Source organism: Pteronotus mesoamericanus, unplaced genomic scaffold (genome assembly GCF_021234165.1).
Source record: "Pteronotus mesoamericanus isolate MK-2021 breed Mesoamerican mustached bat unplaced genomic scaffold, CSHL_Meso_final contig_101, whole genome shotgun sequence".
Taxonomy (NCBI): Eukaryota; Metazoa; Chordata; class Mammalia; order Chiroptera; family Mormoopidae; genus Pteronotus; species Pteronotus mesoamericanus.
The window spans coordinates 29216379-29233968 of NW_026555001.1; the positions used below are offsets into that span (position 1 = coordinate 29216379).

Genomic DNA, 17590 nt, shown 5'->3' on the forward strand with positions numbered 1-17590 from the left:
AAAGGTTCGTGGCGTTTTACCAGCAGGTTTGTGTGATGTACGAAACGTGGTGACGCGGCAGCTTCTGGAACGGCTCCCCGGGCCCCGCCTCCCATGTGCACCTCCCTGAAGCGCCGCCCCCCCCCCCCGCCCCGCGTCCCCGAGCGCACAGCCTGGGCCTGCTGACCCTCCTAAGGACGAGGCTTCCGGCGGCGGCGGTGGCTGCGCCCCACACTCCCTCTGCTCAGAGGTAGGGAGGCCACCGGCGGGGACTGGGTCTTGCCCCGCCAGGCCTGAGCCGAGTCCCAGACACAGGAACGAGTGGCATTGATATTTTTGTCATAAGCCACCACATTTTGGGGCAATTTCTGATGCGGCGACAGATCACGAATACAGCTATCGGAGAAATTAAGAGAATAAAACACCACCACACGTTCAACTGTTAGTACTGAAGACTTTATTTCTCGTTTTCCTGAAATCTGGGTTTGCAGCAAAGCAAAACTGCCCCGACTCAGCTAATAGTGAAAAGGATCGTCTATTTTAATATAACTTACAGAAACGTTGGTCAGAGTTAAGTGGACTCTTCCCCGCATGGAAAATACAAAGAAGATAGTAACAGAAGCCCCGGCGGCCCTCGCTGGGCTCGACCACTGTGATACTGGAAAGGGTCAGTCTACAGCCGTGACAAAGGCTCGAGCGACGCTGAGACGCGCTCACCTAACGGGCGCCCCGACTGCCGCCCGCCCACCGGCCTTCACGTCTCCCGAGAGGCCGCCCCAGGCGCCCTCCTTTCTCCTGGGCGAGGACGGCCCTCGGGGCGGGGCAGGACCCGCCGCTGAGGAGCTGCCCCGCGTGGGCGGGAGCCGCGCTCACACGTTCTCCCTGTCGAACTCGCAGAGGAAGTGCATGGTGAGGTGGCAGGCCACATCGTTCCAGCCACCCGAGGCCACCATCTCCACGCAGTCCTCCTCGTCGTAGGCGTTGTTGGGCTCGCCGCCGCGCCACTTGTGGAAGGCCTGCACGGGGGAGCGGTCGGCGTACACGAAGCTGCCCTCGCGGTCCAGGTCGTCGATGCCGATGAAGACACGAGACAGGCCGGCCTGCGCCACGTAGGCGGCCATGAGGCCGTTGGCCGCCTCGTCCTTGGGCATGGCCAGCGTGCCGCCTCGCCCCTGGCAGGACCGCTGCGCGTCCACGTAGGTCCGCTCCTCCTTGACCAGCAGGTAGACCTTGCTCTCGGTCTCACGCACGCCGGCGACGGCTGCGGGGAGCGCAGGGCTGGGCGTGGGCACTCGCGCGCTTCCGTAGCGGGCCCAGCGCAGACACGGGGTGGGGCGGGGGAGGGGGGCGGGGTGTGGGGTCCCGCATGCACGGGCCGCCGCAGGGGCCGCAGGGGTCCTGGGTTCCGGGGCTGGGCGGGGCGCCGGGCGCGGCAGGGGACGAGCATGCACGAGAGGAGCCTACCGTTTTTTATGAATCTCAGCTCGGTCGTCAGCTGGGAGACCTGGTTGTCCATCTGCCCGACGGCCTTGCGCAGCTGGCTGCACTCGCACGGGAGGCCTGCGGGCACAGGCCTGTGTCAGCGGGGGCCCTCGAGGGCGGGGCTCAGAAGAGAAGGAGTCGCAGCTCCCCAAGAGACAGGCCTCGCTCAGCAGACGCCGTGGGCCCTCGGGGCCCGGGCACAGAGGACTGCGGGATCCCGGTGGCCACCGCGGAGGCAGAGGGACAATGAAACACGGGAACAAGGGTGGCGGCAGGACAGGGATGCAGGGACGGAATGGTGGGGACCCCAGGCTCCCAACTCGGTGACTCAGCGGGAGGCAGCGCCAGGCTGAGCTGCGTGGAGCAGCGGGACCCGTGAGCTGAAGGCGCCTCCCGGGTGTCCGCCTGGGGACTCAGAGCGGAGCCCCGTCCAGGGCGCGGGCTCGGGCGTCGCTGGACTAAAGGAGGGGTCGCAGGAGTGGCTGCAAGGACGCCCGGAATTCTGGCGGAATGCGCCGGAAGGCACAGGCGTGCTCATCTCTGAAGTTCGGTGGCCGGAGGAAGGGGGCCCGGTGGCAGCCAGAGAGGCACTGAGAGAGGGCCTTGTGCTTCGGGACGGCGTGGCAGAGCAGGGTTACATGAGCGACGCGATCAACTGCATGTCGCCCACGAGCAGACGACAGGCCTGTGGAACACGGGCCACGTGCCAGTGGAGGGACAGGGGCCCCGAGACAGCCTCGGAGGGCGCGGTGGATGAGGGGCACCCGCACAGGCCTCCGGCACCCCGCTTCCCAGCCCGGGGCACTTGTAGGCCAGGGGCTGCCCTTCTTGAAGCGTGCGGTTTCGACCCACGTTCTAGGAACCCCGGGGCCCTTCGTGCGATACCTGGGTCTCCATTGGGGCCGGGGGGCCCCGCGTCGCCAGAATCCCCTTTTTCACCTGGAAAAGGAAAGCAAGGTCACGGTGGCCAAGTAGAGATGGGACATGTCTCACAAGTTCACATGGATGACATGCCACGGCCTCCACGGGGGACTCCCCGGGGTCCCCTGAACTACAAGGAGGGACGTTCCGTAGGCCGCCGACGCCGCACTGCGGATGGACTTAATGCCACTGCACTCGCTGTTGTGACTGCTGAAAGGGCAAGTCTTATGTTACAAATATTTTTCCCCAGTTCGTTCCGTTGTTAAGGCACATACGTCTCCTCTCTGTGCTTGGGGGCAGTCGGCCGCCCGGGAAGCCAGCCCCCAGGGCCGGGGGAGGGAGCGGCCACGCTGGGCCAGCCGTTCCCCTGCCACTCGCCCGGCCACAGCCCAGAGCGAGCCACCCGGCAGGTCACCACGCACAGACACCCACTCTAGCTGCAAGCAGACCCCGCGGGCCCTGCGCCCCCGGCGCCCGGCAGCTCTGCACCCTCCCCGGCCCTCCCTGCCTTGGCTCCTCCCCGGCCCAGGACGAGACCTGCCGCAGACCCCCTGGCCCACCCACCGAGCCCAGGGGCTGGGGCTCTGTGCCCCTTGCAGAGCCCAGCGCAGGTGACGGGTCAAAGGCACCGCGGACAGTGGCACCGGAGGACCGCGGGCCGTGTAGCGCTGAGCTGGCCCGCCTGCCTGGGCCTGGCACTCCAGCGAGCGCCAGTCAGGTGAGGACGCCGAGGGGCACCCCGTGAGAGCGGCAGGCGTCTGTCACAGACTCGGCCATGGTGGCTCCAGGCCGGCTGGGGCTCTGACCATCCCCGGGAGCACACGACGGGTCACGGCGCATCCCACACGCGGCTCCCGAGAATAAACATGGCCGCGGGAGGGCCGGCCAGAGCCCCCGGGCGCCGCGTGCCAGCGGGGAGCGGAAGCGGGGAGCCTCGGAAATACCTTTCGAACCAATGGGGCCGATCTTCCCGTGGCGGCCCACACTGCCTTTCTGTCCTTTGTCCCCCACGTCTCCTGCGGAAAACAAGACACAGGTGGTGGGTGCTCAGGCAATGCTATGCCCCTCGTGTTGCCATCACATACACACACTCATCCACGCACACGTGTGCTATTCAAAGGGCACATGCGCACATATATGCACACACTCGTTATACACAGACACCGGTACTGTCATGTACATACATGCTGTGTACACATATGTACACATACACACATCCAAAAAACATATTCAAACACACACTTCCACAAACGCACCCCCTACACACACGCTCGTGCACAAGCTCGCCGTCCCGCCCACCCCGCAGGTCGGGACAGGGGCTTCTGTGAGGTGCTGCTCCCGCCCCCGCAACCCGGGCGCAGTGTCTGCAGGGCAACAGCGAGGTCTTCGGGGGGCGCGCGGCCTCCCGCCCCCGCGGGCGGCCGTCTGACAGCTCGCCCGGCACCCGCCACGCCCCGCCACAGCGGCTCGGCACGTGGCTCTCGGCCTCAGTGCGCCCTCTGCGTCCACACAGCCGACCCCTCCTGGACGCCGAGGGGCTCCAGGCCACGTCTCCTGCGAACTCAGCTCCCAGTGGCACTCAACGTAGGAGTCCAACGACTGGGAAACGCCTTACGTCAGGCCACCTCCGTGCCCAGGACAGCCTGTCCCGGCCTCAGGAGGTGGGAGGAGACCCCTGTGGCTGCCAGGAGCAGGCGTGAGAACGATGCTGAGGGACGGGCGAGCGAAATGACAGCGGAGACCAGCGAGCAGACACGCGTCTGCGCCTGAAACCCGGAGCTGCCACCTCGCATGCCGCCACTCGGACCTCGCGCCTTAGGAAAACTGTCAAGGAAGTGCAGCGTGAGCTTGTGACCGTCTACACGAGGAGGCGCCCACTCCCTAATTATGACCAGTGAGTTTTCCCGTGTGACCAACCACAGGCATGGTCTTTCTATCGCTGTGTAAACTGCGTCATTAGCGCAACAATAAAACAGGTAACGTATAGTAATAAAGTAAGAACGATAAGCCCTTTGGTCTAAGGGACTTTTAGCCATTGTGACCCAGAACTTTGTGGAGCGGCCAAGTCGCCGCCGTCCCCACAGCGGGGAAAGCAGGCTGGCCCGGCCCGAGGAGCCCGCCCTCCGCCCGCCAGGACCCTGGGGCCTCTAGTCCGAGGCCCCACCACCGCTGCCACCGGCGCCGCGCTCTCAGCAAACACGACGGGACAGGAGGAGCACAGAGGCCGCCGGCAGCGAGGACAGCGGCCCTGACACCTCCCAGGGCCACGGGTCCCCGGCGGCAGCTCACGGAAAGATCCAGAGACTCGTGCAGAAAACAGAAGCGCCTTATGCACCCAGAAGAAAAAGAACCTAAGAAGGGCTTTCAAAAAGACAGAGAAAGACAACCCAACAGAAGGACAAAAAGACAGGAAAGAAATACAAATCCCTTTCAGACACTTGGACCAACGACCCGGCTTCTTCCTAAAGACAGAGGCAAAGGAGGCCCACGCAGGGGAGGCGCCTCGCGGCCCGTCCGCGCGCCGGGGCGGCCTGTGCGCAGCGCCTGTGGCACCGGATGCGACTCCATCCCCTGGGAGGCATCACGGGGACTTTGCCACGCGGTGGAGCAGCTGGGTGTGCCCTCCAGCTGCACGGACACTTTAAAAGGTGACTCACACGGGATCGCCCCCTGCAGCGCCCCCACCAGGGAAGCGCGAGTCCCCAGGAACAGGGCCAGGCAGACAGCGCGTGACAGCTCCGCAGGCGGGACTGGAAAGCCCGAGCGCCCGTGGGCTGCGGGGGCACAGGATCACGCGGCCACCGAGGACCCCGCGGTGGCTGTGGGCGGGGCCGCAAAGGGGACTGCTCTCTGTACATCGTGTCTGTATGTCTTTAACTTTGAACTATAGGACTGGCTTACTCATTTTTTTAAATGAACTTTCGTGAGCAAAGAGAAGAGCGAGCCGTGAACTTCAGCCCCAGGGGTTGGCGGGGTCTGGGTCGTGGCCGTGAGCGGCGCCCACATGTGCAGACGCATGCGTTTAGAAACCCACGCTCAGCCCCGGCTGGTGTGACTCAGGGGACTGAGCGCCGGCCCGCGAAGGGAGTCGCCGGTTCGATTCCCAGTCAGGGCACAGGCCTGGGTTGCAGGCCAGGCCCCCAGTTGGGGGAACACGAGAGTCAGCCACACATGGATGTTTCCCTCCCTCTCTCCCTCCCTCTCTCCCTACCTCCCCTCTGTCTATAAATAAGTAAATAATTTTTTTTTTAAAAATCTCATGTTCGGCGGCCTCTGTTGGGGCCGTTGCAACAGTTTTTAAAAGCTGGGAACAACCCCGCTGTGCGGCGCTGCGGGGCGGCCGGGGCCAGGCGCCCGGCCTCCCGCCGGGCCTCAGTGCGCGCTCTCGGGCGGAGGGCGTGGACAGCTCCGCGGGCGCGCGTGGACGGCTGGATTAAACCTCAAGAGCCACTGGCAACGCCGCGTCCTGGACGCCTCCCGTCGCTGTACTGCGTGTGGCCTTGCCCCGCTGTCGGGCCTGGTGCCCATGTGCCGGTTGCGAGGACACACGCTCGCTCCCGGAGGCTGGCGCCGTGGGCGGGGCACGGGCGCCCCCACGTGCCAGCCCGTGTCTGCGCGCGCCCCCTGGCGGCCCTCGGGGGTGGTTGCGTGCCCCTGCGCGCACCCTCGCAACCGCGCACCTTCGCCCTGGGTCCTTCTGCAGCCCATGGGCGGTGCCAGCAGCTGCTCAGAGAGGCCTCGACGCGCCCTGCCTCACAACCGCAGACCTGCCTACACAGGCGTGGGGCCCCCTCGTGTCCCCCCCCCCGCGGCCCCTGCCCGGCCCTCACATGCAGAGCTCGGGGCGGCCGAGAAGGTACCTTTCTCTCCCGTGGGGCCCACTCTTCCAGGCCTGCCCGGTGCGCCTTTGTCTCCCTTCTCGCCAGCATCCCCTGCGGAAGAAGTCACATGCGTTTAGGACCCGCTCTGAGCTCAGGACCCTGTGCGACAGGTGGGGGGCGGCCGGGAGAAAGCTCGCCCTGCCTGTGCCGCCCCGCGGCCCCTCCCTTGCGGACCCTCTCCCACCCCGACCTCCACGGAGAGGCGCCCAGCTCTCCGGCCCCGCCCGCCCTCCGGACTCTGAGTCCTCCCTACTGCCCCCCCGCAGGACGGGCCTCCCTCTCTCCAGTTACCGCTCTGGCTGGCTCCCGGTCTGGCCCCGCTCACCGCGAGCCCACGACCCTGAACGTCTATGAAGAGGGAGCGTCTCGAGGGTCCTCCAGGGCCAGCGACCCGCCCGGCCCCTGCCTGCCCCGTCTGCCGTGGCCCCTGGCTTCTCGGACCAGCGCCCCGCCCTTCAGCATGTGCCCCCCAGAGCCCACGCTCCTGCTCTGGCCGGCGCAACGGTTCCTCCCCGGAACTGCGGCTTTTAAGTGGAGACTTGCTGGACGAGCGAGCTGTAGTCAGGCGAGGAGGACGGAGGAAGGGCCCCGGGCCACCTGGACCCACGCCGATCCCCAGCCTCCGACGTCTCACTGCTGGTGAGGGCTGGTGCCCTGCCTGCCCCCCGACACACACCCCTCGGTCCTGCTTCTGACCCTCTGTGGCAGAGCCGCCTCCTGGGCCCAGCCTCTCCTAGTGACCTTGGCCTCATTTTGCACACGAGCCCTGGATGTGCTTCCTAAGAACAAAGGCCATTTCCAAGCTCGGTTCCCCGTGGCAGGGTTTGAAATGTTCGCTGTCTGCTCCTCTCGGGGGGACGTGCAGATCCAAGCCCCGGCTGGAAATGACTCCAGCCGGGACGTCGGTAACCCTCTCCACGCCGAGGCGACGTGCATGCCGCCACGCACACCGGCACGCGGCAGCCTCTCCGCACCCTGCTCCTTCCCTGGCGCTGCCTCGGGCTGATGTGCTGCACGGAGCTCTTGCCAACGGCTACCGCCCCGCCAGCAGCAGCTCTCATCTCAGCTGCCAGCCTCTGTCCCTGCCGTAGCTCACAACCGGCTCTCCTCTCGAGAAAGAGGGGAAACGTCACTGGTATTTACTGCTGCTCCCCTCCCTGCGAGGCATGCAGAAATCTGCGAGCAGAGTGTTTCTGCACAGGCTGCGCTGGGACAGTCCTGGGCCCACCCAGAAGGCGTGTGGCCGCCACGCGGGGCCGACCCTGAGATGCTCTGATCCAGGCGGCCAGCGCGGAAAGGCCACACGTGTCCCCTGTCTCCTGACACCTGCTCCTGCAGCGGAACGAACAAGTCTGTGGGCCCTCGCGCCCCTGTGAGCGCACGGATGCGGGCGCCTTCGCGCGGACCTGCCACTGCGGTCGACAGACGCCGAGGCCCCGGCCGGCCGCGCACCCGCTGACCAGGGGCTCCCAGACCCGACGGGCGTGCCACGCCCGGGGAGCAAAGCCACCCCAGGCCTGTGTCACGTGGGGCTCCGTTCACCTTGTTTTAAGGGGTGACGATTCATGATTTTTAAATCAATTCGATCAAACCTGTAAGAGTGACTGCGCCCTCAGCACGTCCGTGCAGCAGGCTTGCCGACGTGCCGCCGCGCTCGCCCACCTCCAGCACCGCCGTGGGCCGCGAGCAAACCCCGCTTTCCCATCAGAGGAGTTGTCCCTCCCTCCGAATGCAGAGATAATGTGTTATTATTTGTACTTTTTAAAAAGAGTTTATTTACTTATTTTTAGAGAGAGGAAGTGAAGGAGAAAGAGGGAGAGAAGCTTCCGTGTGTGGTGGCCTCTCACAGGCCCCCCACTGGGCACCTGGCCCGCAGCCCAGGCCTGCGCCCTGACTGGGCATCGAACCCGCGACCCTTTGGTTCTCAGGCCGGCGCTCAGTCCACTGAGCCACACCAACTAGGATGTTATTATTTATACTTCTTAAAAATTTTTTTTTATTTACTGATGTTTAGAGAGAGAAAGGGAGGGAGGGAGGGAGGGAGGAAGAGAGAAAGAGAAAAAGATCGATCTCTGTTCCACTGATTTATGCATCATTGGTGATTCTTGTGTGAGTCCTGGCCCAGGATCAAACCCACGACCCCGGCACTTGGGGACCACGCTCTAACCCACTGAGCCACCAGCCAGGCTAATGGGTGATTCTTAGGCCTCTTGCGGTGAACAGATTCCGTCCTGGGCACCGACACTGGCCAGTGGACGGGCCATGCAGAGCTGCGCTGAGGAGGGCGGACGGCCCACGCGGGAGGCAGGGGACTGTCCTCGCACGCCGCGCCCCGCGGCCTCCGGCTGCTGGCGGCCTGGCCGCGGGGATTCCCAGCCCGGCCTGCCTCCTCCCAGACCTCGCTGCATTTGCATTCCCGCCTCTCTGGCTGACAGTCCGGACAGACCCCTCCCAGGCCGCCCGGGTCCGCTCTGGTGGGGTTACCCGGCCGGCAGCCCGTCCGCCCCCCGACCCTGCGCCTGGCCAGCTTAGCCACCGTCCCGGAGACGGAAGCAAGCGTCCCGTGGCGCCACACGTCCTGAAGCTGGGCCTGAGGGCGGAGCGCATCGCCCGTGTGCACACACCACACACACACACGCACACACTCACTCTCCTGTGACGAGAAGTCCTCACTGTCCCCGAGACCCTTCCTGAGAGAAGGTGGAGTGACCTAGGGTGGAAAGGACCCTCGGCCCTGGCCCTGAGGCCCCCACGTCCCCCTGCGCTCATGGGCTGTGCATTGTGTGACCGTCACAGCCTCTCTGCAGGGTCAGAGATGATCCATGAGCCATCGGAGAAGGGAGGCGGCCTCCCTGCCCTCACCCCACATGGGCCAGCTGAGGGGACCAGCCCGGGGGCACGGGACGCACACCCAATACCGAGTCCCTGTGACGCCCGTCTTCCCTTCTCAGGGGGCGAAGGTCGGCCTCACCCGGAACCGTTACTGCCTGGAAGCCCCGACTTGCTTCTCGCCAGTGGCTCCCCCTCCCTTCGCCACCCCCACCCCCGCCCCACCCCTCCCCCCTGCCAATCTAAACATCAGAGCAGTGAACTTCCTGCCTAAATCAGGAGCCGTTTCCAATCAGCACACTCACGACACAGAGCAGGACCCGCACCGCCCCCAGGTTTCTCCCGTCAGAGCAAGACCCAGGTCCTCCCTCCGCCCACCCCGGACGGTGCCGACTGAGGCGATGGCTTCGTGCAGAGCCCCCCACTCGGCTCCTCGGAGGAGCAGCTGGAAGCTGTTCTCAGGACAGGACAGGCAAGGGCTGGGCCCGAGGCCTGGGAGGCGCCCCGACGCCCCACGGGCACGTGGGGGCCGCAGGCCCCGGCATCCCTGCTCCGGAGCCAGACTGGGAGGGGACGTGCGGACCCCGGAGCCCACCCCCGTCCGCCTGGGGCAGGGAGCGCCGCGTGCTCACGCTTGAAATCACGGCCCCCACGGCAGGCTGCAAAGCTGTGCCTTTCAGCCGGGCGTCTGGCAGTGCGGGCCTCTGCCCACGTGAGCTACAACATTTTAAAGAGGGTCAGCGTGTTTGCTTTACGTAAAACCACAAGAGCCCGCCGGGCTGCCTGGGCTGCAGGGTTGACTTCTTGGTCCCCACACGGCACAGTGAACATGGCCCAGAGACCCCCAGCCAGGCGCCCCCGGTCCCCTGGCAGCAGCGCACGGAGCCCGAGTCGGTGGGGGGAGCCATGACGCGGCCGCCCCCCGTGTGCGGGGGCCTGGGCTGCCCCCCCATCCCCTTGCTCAGGGGTTGGGGGCCCAGCCCACCCCGTGTAGCCAAGGGGCCCTGTCCCTGCCTCTAAATCCCTTATCCCGCCTGCACTGGGCCCCCAGAGTGACGGAGCGGGTCCCGCGTCGGGTGACAGGGTGCGGGGTCTCGTGCTTCACGGAGGCCGGCGACCTCCTCCCGCAAAGAGCTGTGCTGGGCTGGGTGCCCCGGGCGGCACCCTCCCCTCTGTCTGCGGGGCTCGCTCTGCCGGGAGCGGCAAGAGATCGGCGTTGGCTCCCAGAAGAAGGCTGCCGGCCCGCAGGGGAGCGGCGCGGGGTGCGGGCTTCGGGGCGCCGCCGCCCCACGGGCCGATTCCGAACCCCTGCCCCCCAGCGTCCTCATCTGCGACGCGGACCGCAGGCCACCCCTTCTCCCAGGGCCCGTGGGGCAGTGAGGGCTGAGCCTGGGACACGCGTCGCGGCCCGAGCCGCAGGGAGCGGCTCCCGAATTAGAGCTCCCGGCTGAACGGGGCCGGGCGCCCTGCGCTCCAGCCCCTGCTTTTCAGGTGGGGGAGCTGCGGCCCCACCAGGGCTCAGGACTGGAGACTCGGGCCACCCACTGGGTCATCAAGCACGGGGTCCCCACCCACCGGAGCGGCCCTGCGGTGGGGGGGGCCAGGGCAGGGTTACCTTTGAGGCCGGGGACCAGGATCTGCACGGAGCAGGCATCGTCCGCCGTCTGCTGAGGGTCTCCGGGCGGGGCCAGCGCCAGGAAGGCCAGGCTGATTAGGGCCAGAGCCCCCTTCATGGCGAGCGCGGCAGGGCACTGACTCCTGAGGGCAGGAAGGGATAAACAGAGACGGGAAGTCCGAGCGCCAGGCAGCCAGTGACAGTGTGCAGGCCACGCCGGCTCGCGGCCACGCCTCCCCCGCGGGGCCGCGGCCGCGCCAGCCGCCCTGGGGCTCCTGCTGCCTCGGCCTCTCTCGCTCTGCGCCGGTGCTGTCTTCCAGTTCCTCACAACTGGCCCTTCGCTCACATGGAGGCGCGTTTACAGGCCAGGGGGCCGTGCGGCCCGCCAGGCCAGCCTCACCAGCCGGGTCCTGCCAGGCGCTGGGGTCCCTGGCCCGTCCCACCCGGCCCCTGGCCCAGAGTCCCCTTCCTCTCGCCGACTCTGAAACAGCATCGCGACACAGGCGCGTGTCCCTGAGCAGCAGGCTGTGTGGCTGCGCTTGGCTTGAGTTTCACAAGACAGCGTGTCCCACCACGTGGGGACTTCCGGACAGGCCTCTCCGCTGTACAGGGCGCCTGGGCTCAGCCATGTTGCTCGGGGCAGCGCAAGCTCCCTGACTACCGGGTGGGACCGGGACTTGGAAGGGCCGGACAGCGGTCCCTGGGTCACTCAAGGGGCACCTGCCACCCTCCCCACCACATGGGACTTAGGTGTTAAATGGCACCAAGGTTGGGGACAGGGGGCGTCTGCTAGACGGCGTCTCCCTTGTCCGCCCGGTCACCTGAGACGGAGGTGAGACCCCTCCTGTGGCTGATGCACCCGGAGCTCTGCCTGGGGCCTGGCTTGTGGCCAGAGCTCGCTCAGTGACGGCCTTGGCTCCACGGTGACCACACGCTGCGGGGCGGCCCCGCGGCCAGCGAGGGCCTCCAGGCGCGTGAAAGAGCTGGAAGCCCGTGGTTCCAGGCGGCAAGCCTGTGCGGTGCTCCCTGGAGAGAGTCCGTGCGCACAGCAGACACGGCGACAATGCCTACGGCCCCGGCGGCGGGCGAGGCCCCAGAGCCAACTGCAAAGGGCGGGGCGGAAGGTCAGCGTTCTCCCTGAGCAGACGGCAGGGGCCGTGAGGCCCCACAGGCCTGGCCCCCGCCCCTCGCACGGGGCAGGAGCCGCGCAGAGAACGGGGCTGCCCAGCCGCGCCCCCGGGGCCGGCTGCCCTTTCGGACGCTGCCCGCCCTTCCTTCGGGCCCTGCCGCCCGCCTGCGTGGGCGTCAGGCAGCCCCTCCCGGCCGTGGCGGGGGCGGCTGTGACCTCCCGGGCGACTGCCTGGTGGAGAGCACAGCAGCGGCGCCCGCTGCGTGAGAACAAGGACACCTGAGTCCCGCCCGGCCCCCAGGACCGCCCGGGAAGAGCGGGGCTGCCATCGTGGCTCAGCGGGCAGCGGGGGGCTCAGCCCCGCTTCGCGGGTGGGCAGCAGGGTCGGGGGCGCTGACCCTCCAGCCGCCTTCCACCCCCCTCCCATCCCCCAATGCCCAGAACTGGGCAGCCGCCTCTGCTTGCACACACACCGGAGCCGGAGGGAGAGGAGAAGGAACGGTAGACTGCCCGCCACGCGGCCCCGGCTGAGCTGCCTCCCCCGCCCCTCTGCGGGCCCCGCCAGGGCCGCGTGGGGTGACAGGGACCGGCGGGGGCGGCGCGCCCCACAGCTTATAACCAGTAAAGAGCTGGGAGCGCGCAGACCCGGGTTTGGCAGGTACTGAGCTGGGTGAACGGACGGCCAGGCAGAAGCTCACGACCGCGGCTCAGGCCGCCCAACGCCTCCTCGGCGCGACCTTTGCCCATGTCCTGGGGAGTTTGTCAGGCCCACTGTCCCCAGTGTCCCGGCCACGCGGGCAGGTCCTGGCCTGTCACCGCGGCCGTCACCGTCCCGGGCCGCCTGACAAAGGGCGACCTGGGTTTCCAGCCAGGGCTGAAGGTCGCCCTGGGCCTTTGACCATCAGGAACCCAGCGGCTGGTCCCAGGAACAATGATGTGATGTCACGAGGCGATGACACCTCAGCGAAGCGTCACCGTGAACGCTCGCTCGCTGTGCCGACCCCTGCGCCCAGGCCAGCGCCACCACGTCTTGGCCTTTGAGGGTGCGAACTGGGACGAGGCTGTGTAAGCGTCTCAGGTGTCGGAGCTGCCGTGGACCCCCGTCCCGGGGGCGCGGCCTGAGGGAAGGGTGTGTCGCTCCCCGCGGGCAGCTGAGGGGCCGTCTCAGGGAAGACCAGCAGCCTCCTCACCGGAAAGAGCGTGCAGAGAGAGACGCAGGACCCGCTGCGGCCGCGGCTCCTGGCTCGCCCCTCACTCACTCCCTGGCCCCGCTGCCAGGCCCGCCCCGCCCCGACCCCGTGGGGACTGGTCAGCGCCACAGTCCCGCCAGTGGGCGTCAGGACAGCAGGGGTGGGGAGCCCCTGGCAGGAGCTCTCCCCTGCCGGCTGCGAAGAGGGATCTTGTTTTATAAACCGAGAAGCCCCAGCCCCTCCCGAGGCTCCCACAGCAAGGCCCCCCTCTGCCGGCCTGGCCCCCGGGGCCCGGACCCTCCCGCCGGGGGCAGCGGCGGCCTTGCGGAGGGGAGGGCTCCCATCAGGGTTCTCGGCAGGACTACAGAGCAAGGGGGAAATCAGCAGGGAAATAAAGGCTTCGTCCGCCAAACGCACGGCTGCGCGTGCTGTTCGATTTCTGCCGCGCCTGCCGCCTGTGGGGAAGCCCAGAGCGCGGCCGTGGCCGGCTGACCCGGCCGACCGGGCACCCGGGGCCTCCCGGGCGGCAGAAGGGCAGCTCGCCACCCCGACAGCTCACGGTTTTCTTAACCTCTTACGGAGACCGCACAGCTTTGCGCAAACCCGGTCAGTCCTCTCGGACACAGGCTTTCCAAAACTGCGCCGCACAGCGTGGGAGCCCGGGGCCCGCCCGGCGTGCGGCGGGGCACAGCGCCCCAGCAAACGGAGAACCGTCTGCGTGTGTGACGATGCCAAGCGACACGTGCACACCCAGACCCCCCCCGCACCCCTACCCCCGCTGCGCCCGACGGCCCGCTCTGCCGGCCAGGCTTCCCGCCCCGCGTCACTTCTGTCTTCTCCAGCTGGGGAGACCAGGTGGCCCCTGCTCTGCGTCAGGTGACCCGTCTGTCCCCCACGCCCGGGTCCCCATGACGGAGCTACCTGTCACTGAGTACAGACTAGTGCCCCTCCACGCCACCCCCACGTCCCTGCAGGCTGGCTGCGCAGGGACGACTCATCGGTCCCCCAGCCTCGGTCCACACCGGGCTGGGAGGGGGGAAGGGGCGGCTTCGCCTCTGTGAATCTGCATGGCCCGGCTCGACCACCTTGTCGGCGGACCGAGGTCCCAGTCGTGGCGGCTGCCCCGTGGGCTGGTGAGCTGATCGAGCCTGGGCCCCCTCATCCTGTGGGGCGCAGACTCGAGCCTCTGGCCCGGATCCCAGCGCAGAGTCCCCATCCCCTCCCACCCAGACCTCCCTCGGACGGTCCGGAATCCCCCTCCCTGGCTCCGCGTCTCCTGCTGGCCATGCCCCGCTCTGGTCTCCAAGGGACAGAGTCACCGGCCGGGGTGCGCCCTACCTGAGGCACGCGGGAGGCGAAGGGGCGTCCTGACCGTCGGGGGCTGCGAGGACACTGGGCCCGGCAGCCCCGCACAGAGGCCAGCACCAGGGCCGTCCCTCCGCCCAGCAAATCCGGCCGGGCGTCGGCGGTGTTATCTGCAAACGGCTTCCTGTTTGCAACCATCGCTGTCCTGCTGGGGCGGGGGAGGGGGCGGCAGGGGGTGCACGGAGTGTGGGAACGGGCAGATGTGGGGTCAGGGCTCGGGGGCACGGACCCCGCAGAGGGCTCACTCTCCAGCCAAACACCCCCGGATCTTTCCGTTTTCCCCGTTCTTCCCGGTTTCTTCTTTGGAAGAGACAAGCATGAGTGTTTGGGAAATCAGTGAAGCAAAAAGAAGGGCGCTGATGACCTCCTGGTAGGTGACCTCTCAGACAGAACTACATACGGCCAACGTGCTTCCACGTGGGGTTTCCCCACGAAGCACCAGGTGGACCTCCTGCTCGTCCAGGCCTGACCCACGGTGGGACCCCAAACTCACTGCACGCGCCGAACTTTCATCTGGAGGCAATGCGTGCGCCGCACGCGTCCGTGTGGTGGGCTGGGCAGGCGGGGCTTACGCAATGGGGCAGAGGCTCCTGTAGGAAAGAGACGTGTCCTGCTCAGTGGCGCGAGCGCCGGCCCGTGAACTGAAAGGTCACCGGTTCAATCCCCCTCACACGCCCACGTTTCTCTCCCCTCTTTCTGCCTCCCTTCCCCCTCTCTAAAATCAGTAAAATCTTTTTTAAAAAGGTGCAGACTTCCAGGTAGAGTAGGCACTAAGGACGTGATGACGGGAACAAACGTGCCGCGTGGCGATAGGAAGGATAGGAGAGCAAATCCTGCAAGCACTCTTTTGTCCTTTTTATTTACTTTTAGAGCGGGGAAGGGAGGGAGACAGGGAGAGAAACATCCATGTGTGGCTGCCTCTTGCACACCCCCTACTGGGGACCTGGCCCATGACCCAGGCCTGTGCCCCGACTGGGAATCGAACCGGCGACCCTGTGGTTCACAGGTCAGCGCTCAGTCCGCGGAGCCACACCAGCCGGGGTTGCCCTTTTTCTCTTTAACGCGCCTCCGTGGAATGGAGACTCTGGGGCAGGCGCCTCACAGTGCACGTAGTCTGAGCCATCACGCGACATACCTTAAACCTGGACAGTGCGTGTGTCAACAATTTCTCAAGACCAGGCTCCGGCGGGAGGCTGGCTCTCTTCCCTGAGGGTCAGCACAAGGCTGGGACACCCCTCTTAGCCCTGCACATCATACTGGGCATTCCAGCCTGTGCAGTGAGGTGCCGAGTCCCCCAAACTCACCTGCAAGCTCAGCTCAGTCCCTGCTAAAATCCCAGCAAGGGTCTTTGCAGGTATAGAGACGTTTACACTAAAATTTCTGTTAAAAAGCAGAACCAGAATAGCCAAACCTGTTTTGAAAAATAAAGTGGGAGGAAGCAGTCTACCTGATTTCAAGACTTCTGCAGCGGAGCCGCAGAGAACCTGCACCAATGTACCCAACTGATTTAAGGTCTTGCGTGTGCATGTCATAAAATACGCACTACGGTGTTTGCCTTGGAGTGACTGGCTTATTCCACTCCGCCTGAAGTCCGCCAGGCCCATCCACACGGCGGCCTGGGCCGGAGCGCCTTCCCCAGTGCAGGCTGAGTATCCCGGGTGTGCGCACGGCACTTTCTCTGCACCCGGCCACCCAGCGGTGCGGAGCTGGGTCGCGAGTGGCTCGCTGCTGCGGACGCTGCTGCTGCTGGGCCCCGGGGGGCCAGCCCTGCCTGCAGCTCGCGGGGGCTCTCCCCAGAGAAGGGGCTGCTGGCGGAGCAGGCACGCAGCCCGAGGCCAAGGCCACGCCTCCCTCTGCCTGCCCTGTCTTGTCTCACAGTGGACTTGGGTGCTTACCTTTTCTTTTTCTTTTTTAAAATATTTTATTTAATTTTAGAGAGGGGGAAGGGAGAAAGAGGGAGAGAAACATCCATGTGTAGTTGCCTCTCGCACGCCTTCCACTGGAGACCTGGCCCACAACCCAGGCCTGTGCCCAGACTGGGAATCGAACCGGTGACCCTGTGGTTCACAGGCCGGCGCTCAGTCCACGGAGCCACACCAGCCGGGGCACCCTTTGTTTTTAAAAAGTGCCAGTAACCTGAGAATTCCTCTCAGGTACAAAACTAGGGGAAGACACTACACTGACTTGGGTACTTCAAGTCGACTGCCAGGTGGACCCACTCTCAGGCGTAACCGGTGTCTCCGGCGCCTGCCGTGAAGCACCGCCCGTCCTCGGAAGTCACTGGGCCCGCCCGCCCGCCCCTCTGTCCTCCCCTCGCTGTGGTCCTGGCCCCTGGGAACGGCCTTTCCCCTCATGCACTCCGACCCCCCGCCTGGCCTCCCAGTTACTGTTTACATTCCTCAGAGATAGCGGAGAGACCTGGCCTGGGCCAGGCCGCGCCCACGGGTCTCCGGGTGGGAATTCTCGCCGGCGGTCATGGAGCCCGGCCGCCCCTTTGCTGGGACACTGCCCCTGAGGACATTGCCCGCGGCCACCCGCCCCCCTCAGGGCCGGGCTGGCTCCCGGCTCCGTGCAAAGGCAGGACAGCGCGAGGCCCCTCTCCCTCCGCAGCGTGCGGGCTCCCGTCCCAGCCTCCCCAGGGCACGCGCTCTCAGCCTGATGGTCCTTCGTGGCCGAGCCCAGGTGGCCCTGAGAATCGGGGGCAGCGCCCAGCGTGGGGGGCTCCGGCTTCACACCCGAGTTCACAGGCAGCGTGGGCACCGGACGCCCGCGACGGGGCGCCACCCGTGAAGTCCGACGGCGCTGCATCATCCCCGCAGACGCGGGCCCACAGCCCCCCGAGCCGGGCCCGGCAGGCGGCGCTGGGAGCCCCGCGCTGCCAGCTCTGAGGAGTCCCCGGGCACTGCTGCTGCTGGCCCAGGGGTCACGCTCCGAGGACCACGGCCACCCCAGGGCCCCCGGGAGCCAGGCCCGGTGCCTGACGCCCAGGACACAGCCACCGATGACGTGGCGCTGCTGTGGGCCCTGGCGTCTCCTTTTGGCCGTCCCCACCGCCGCCCAGGCTCCGTCCGTGGGCCCGCATGGCGCATGTGTGAGACCGCGTGGCGCCGCTGAGGCAGGAGCTGAGTCAGCCCCCGGGGGGCGTGGCGCCGCCCCGTCACGGCCACAGAGAAGCATGGGCATCCACGGCCCAGGGAGC

General features: G+C 66.7%; 1 protein-coding gene across 1 annotated transcript; it reads right to left on the reverse strand.

The window, feature by feature from the left end:
* Positions 1–828: 828 nt before the first annotated feature.
* COLEC11 (collectin subfamily member 11) lies at positions 829–14443 on the reverse strand. The gene is made up of 7 exons (XM_054566684.1): positions 14365–14443; positions 10708–10850; positions 6243–6314; positions 3327–3398; positions 2347–2400; positions 1444–1539; positions 829–1240 (listed from the first exon to the last, which is right to left on the reverse strand). The coding sequence occupies exons 2-7, from the start codon at positions 10823–10825 to the stop codon at positions 849–851; spliced, it is 804 nt and encodes a 267-aa protein (XP_054422659.1). The 5' UTR covers positions 10826–10850; positions 14365–14443; the 3' UTR covers positions 829–848.
* Positions 14444–17590: the final 3147 nt, after the last annotated feature.

What these genes read in the sequence shown, in the direction of transcription:
- COLEC11 (XM_054566684.1), bottom strand. Translation starts at nt 10,825, where the DNA reads ATGAAGGGGGCTCTGGCCCTAATCAGCCTGGCCTTCCTGGCGCTGGCC. An exon ending in CCTGGTCCCCGGCCTCAAAG is followed by an intron (nt 6,315 to 10,707) that starts GTAACCCTGCCC and finishes CTTCTTCCGCAG; the next exon opens with GGGATGCTGGCGAGAAGGGA. An exon ending in CGGCCCCATTGGTTCGAAAG is followed by an intron (nt 2,401 to 3,326) that starts GTATTTCCGAGG and finishes TTCCTTTTCCAG; the next exon opens with GTGAAAAAGGGGATTCTGGC.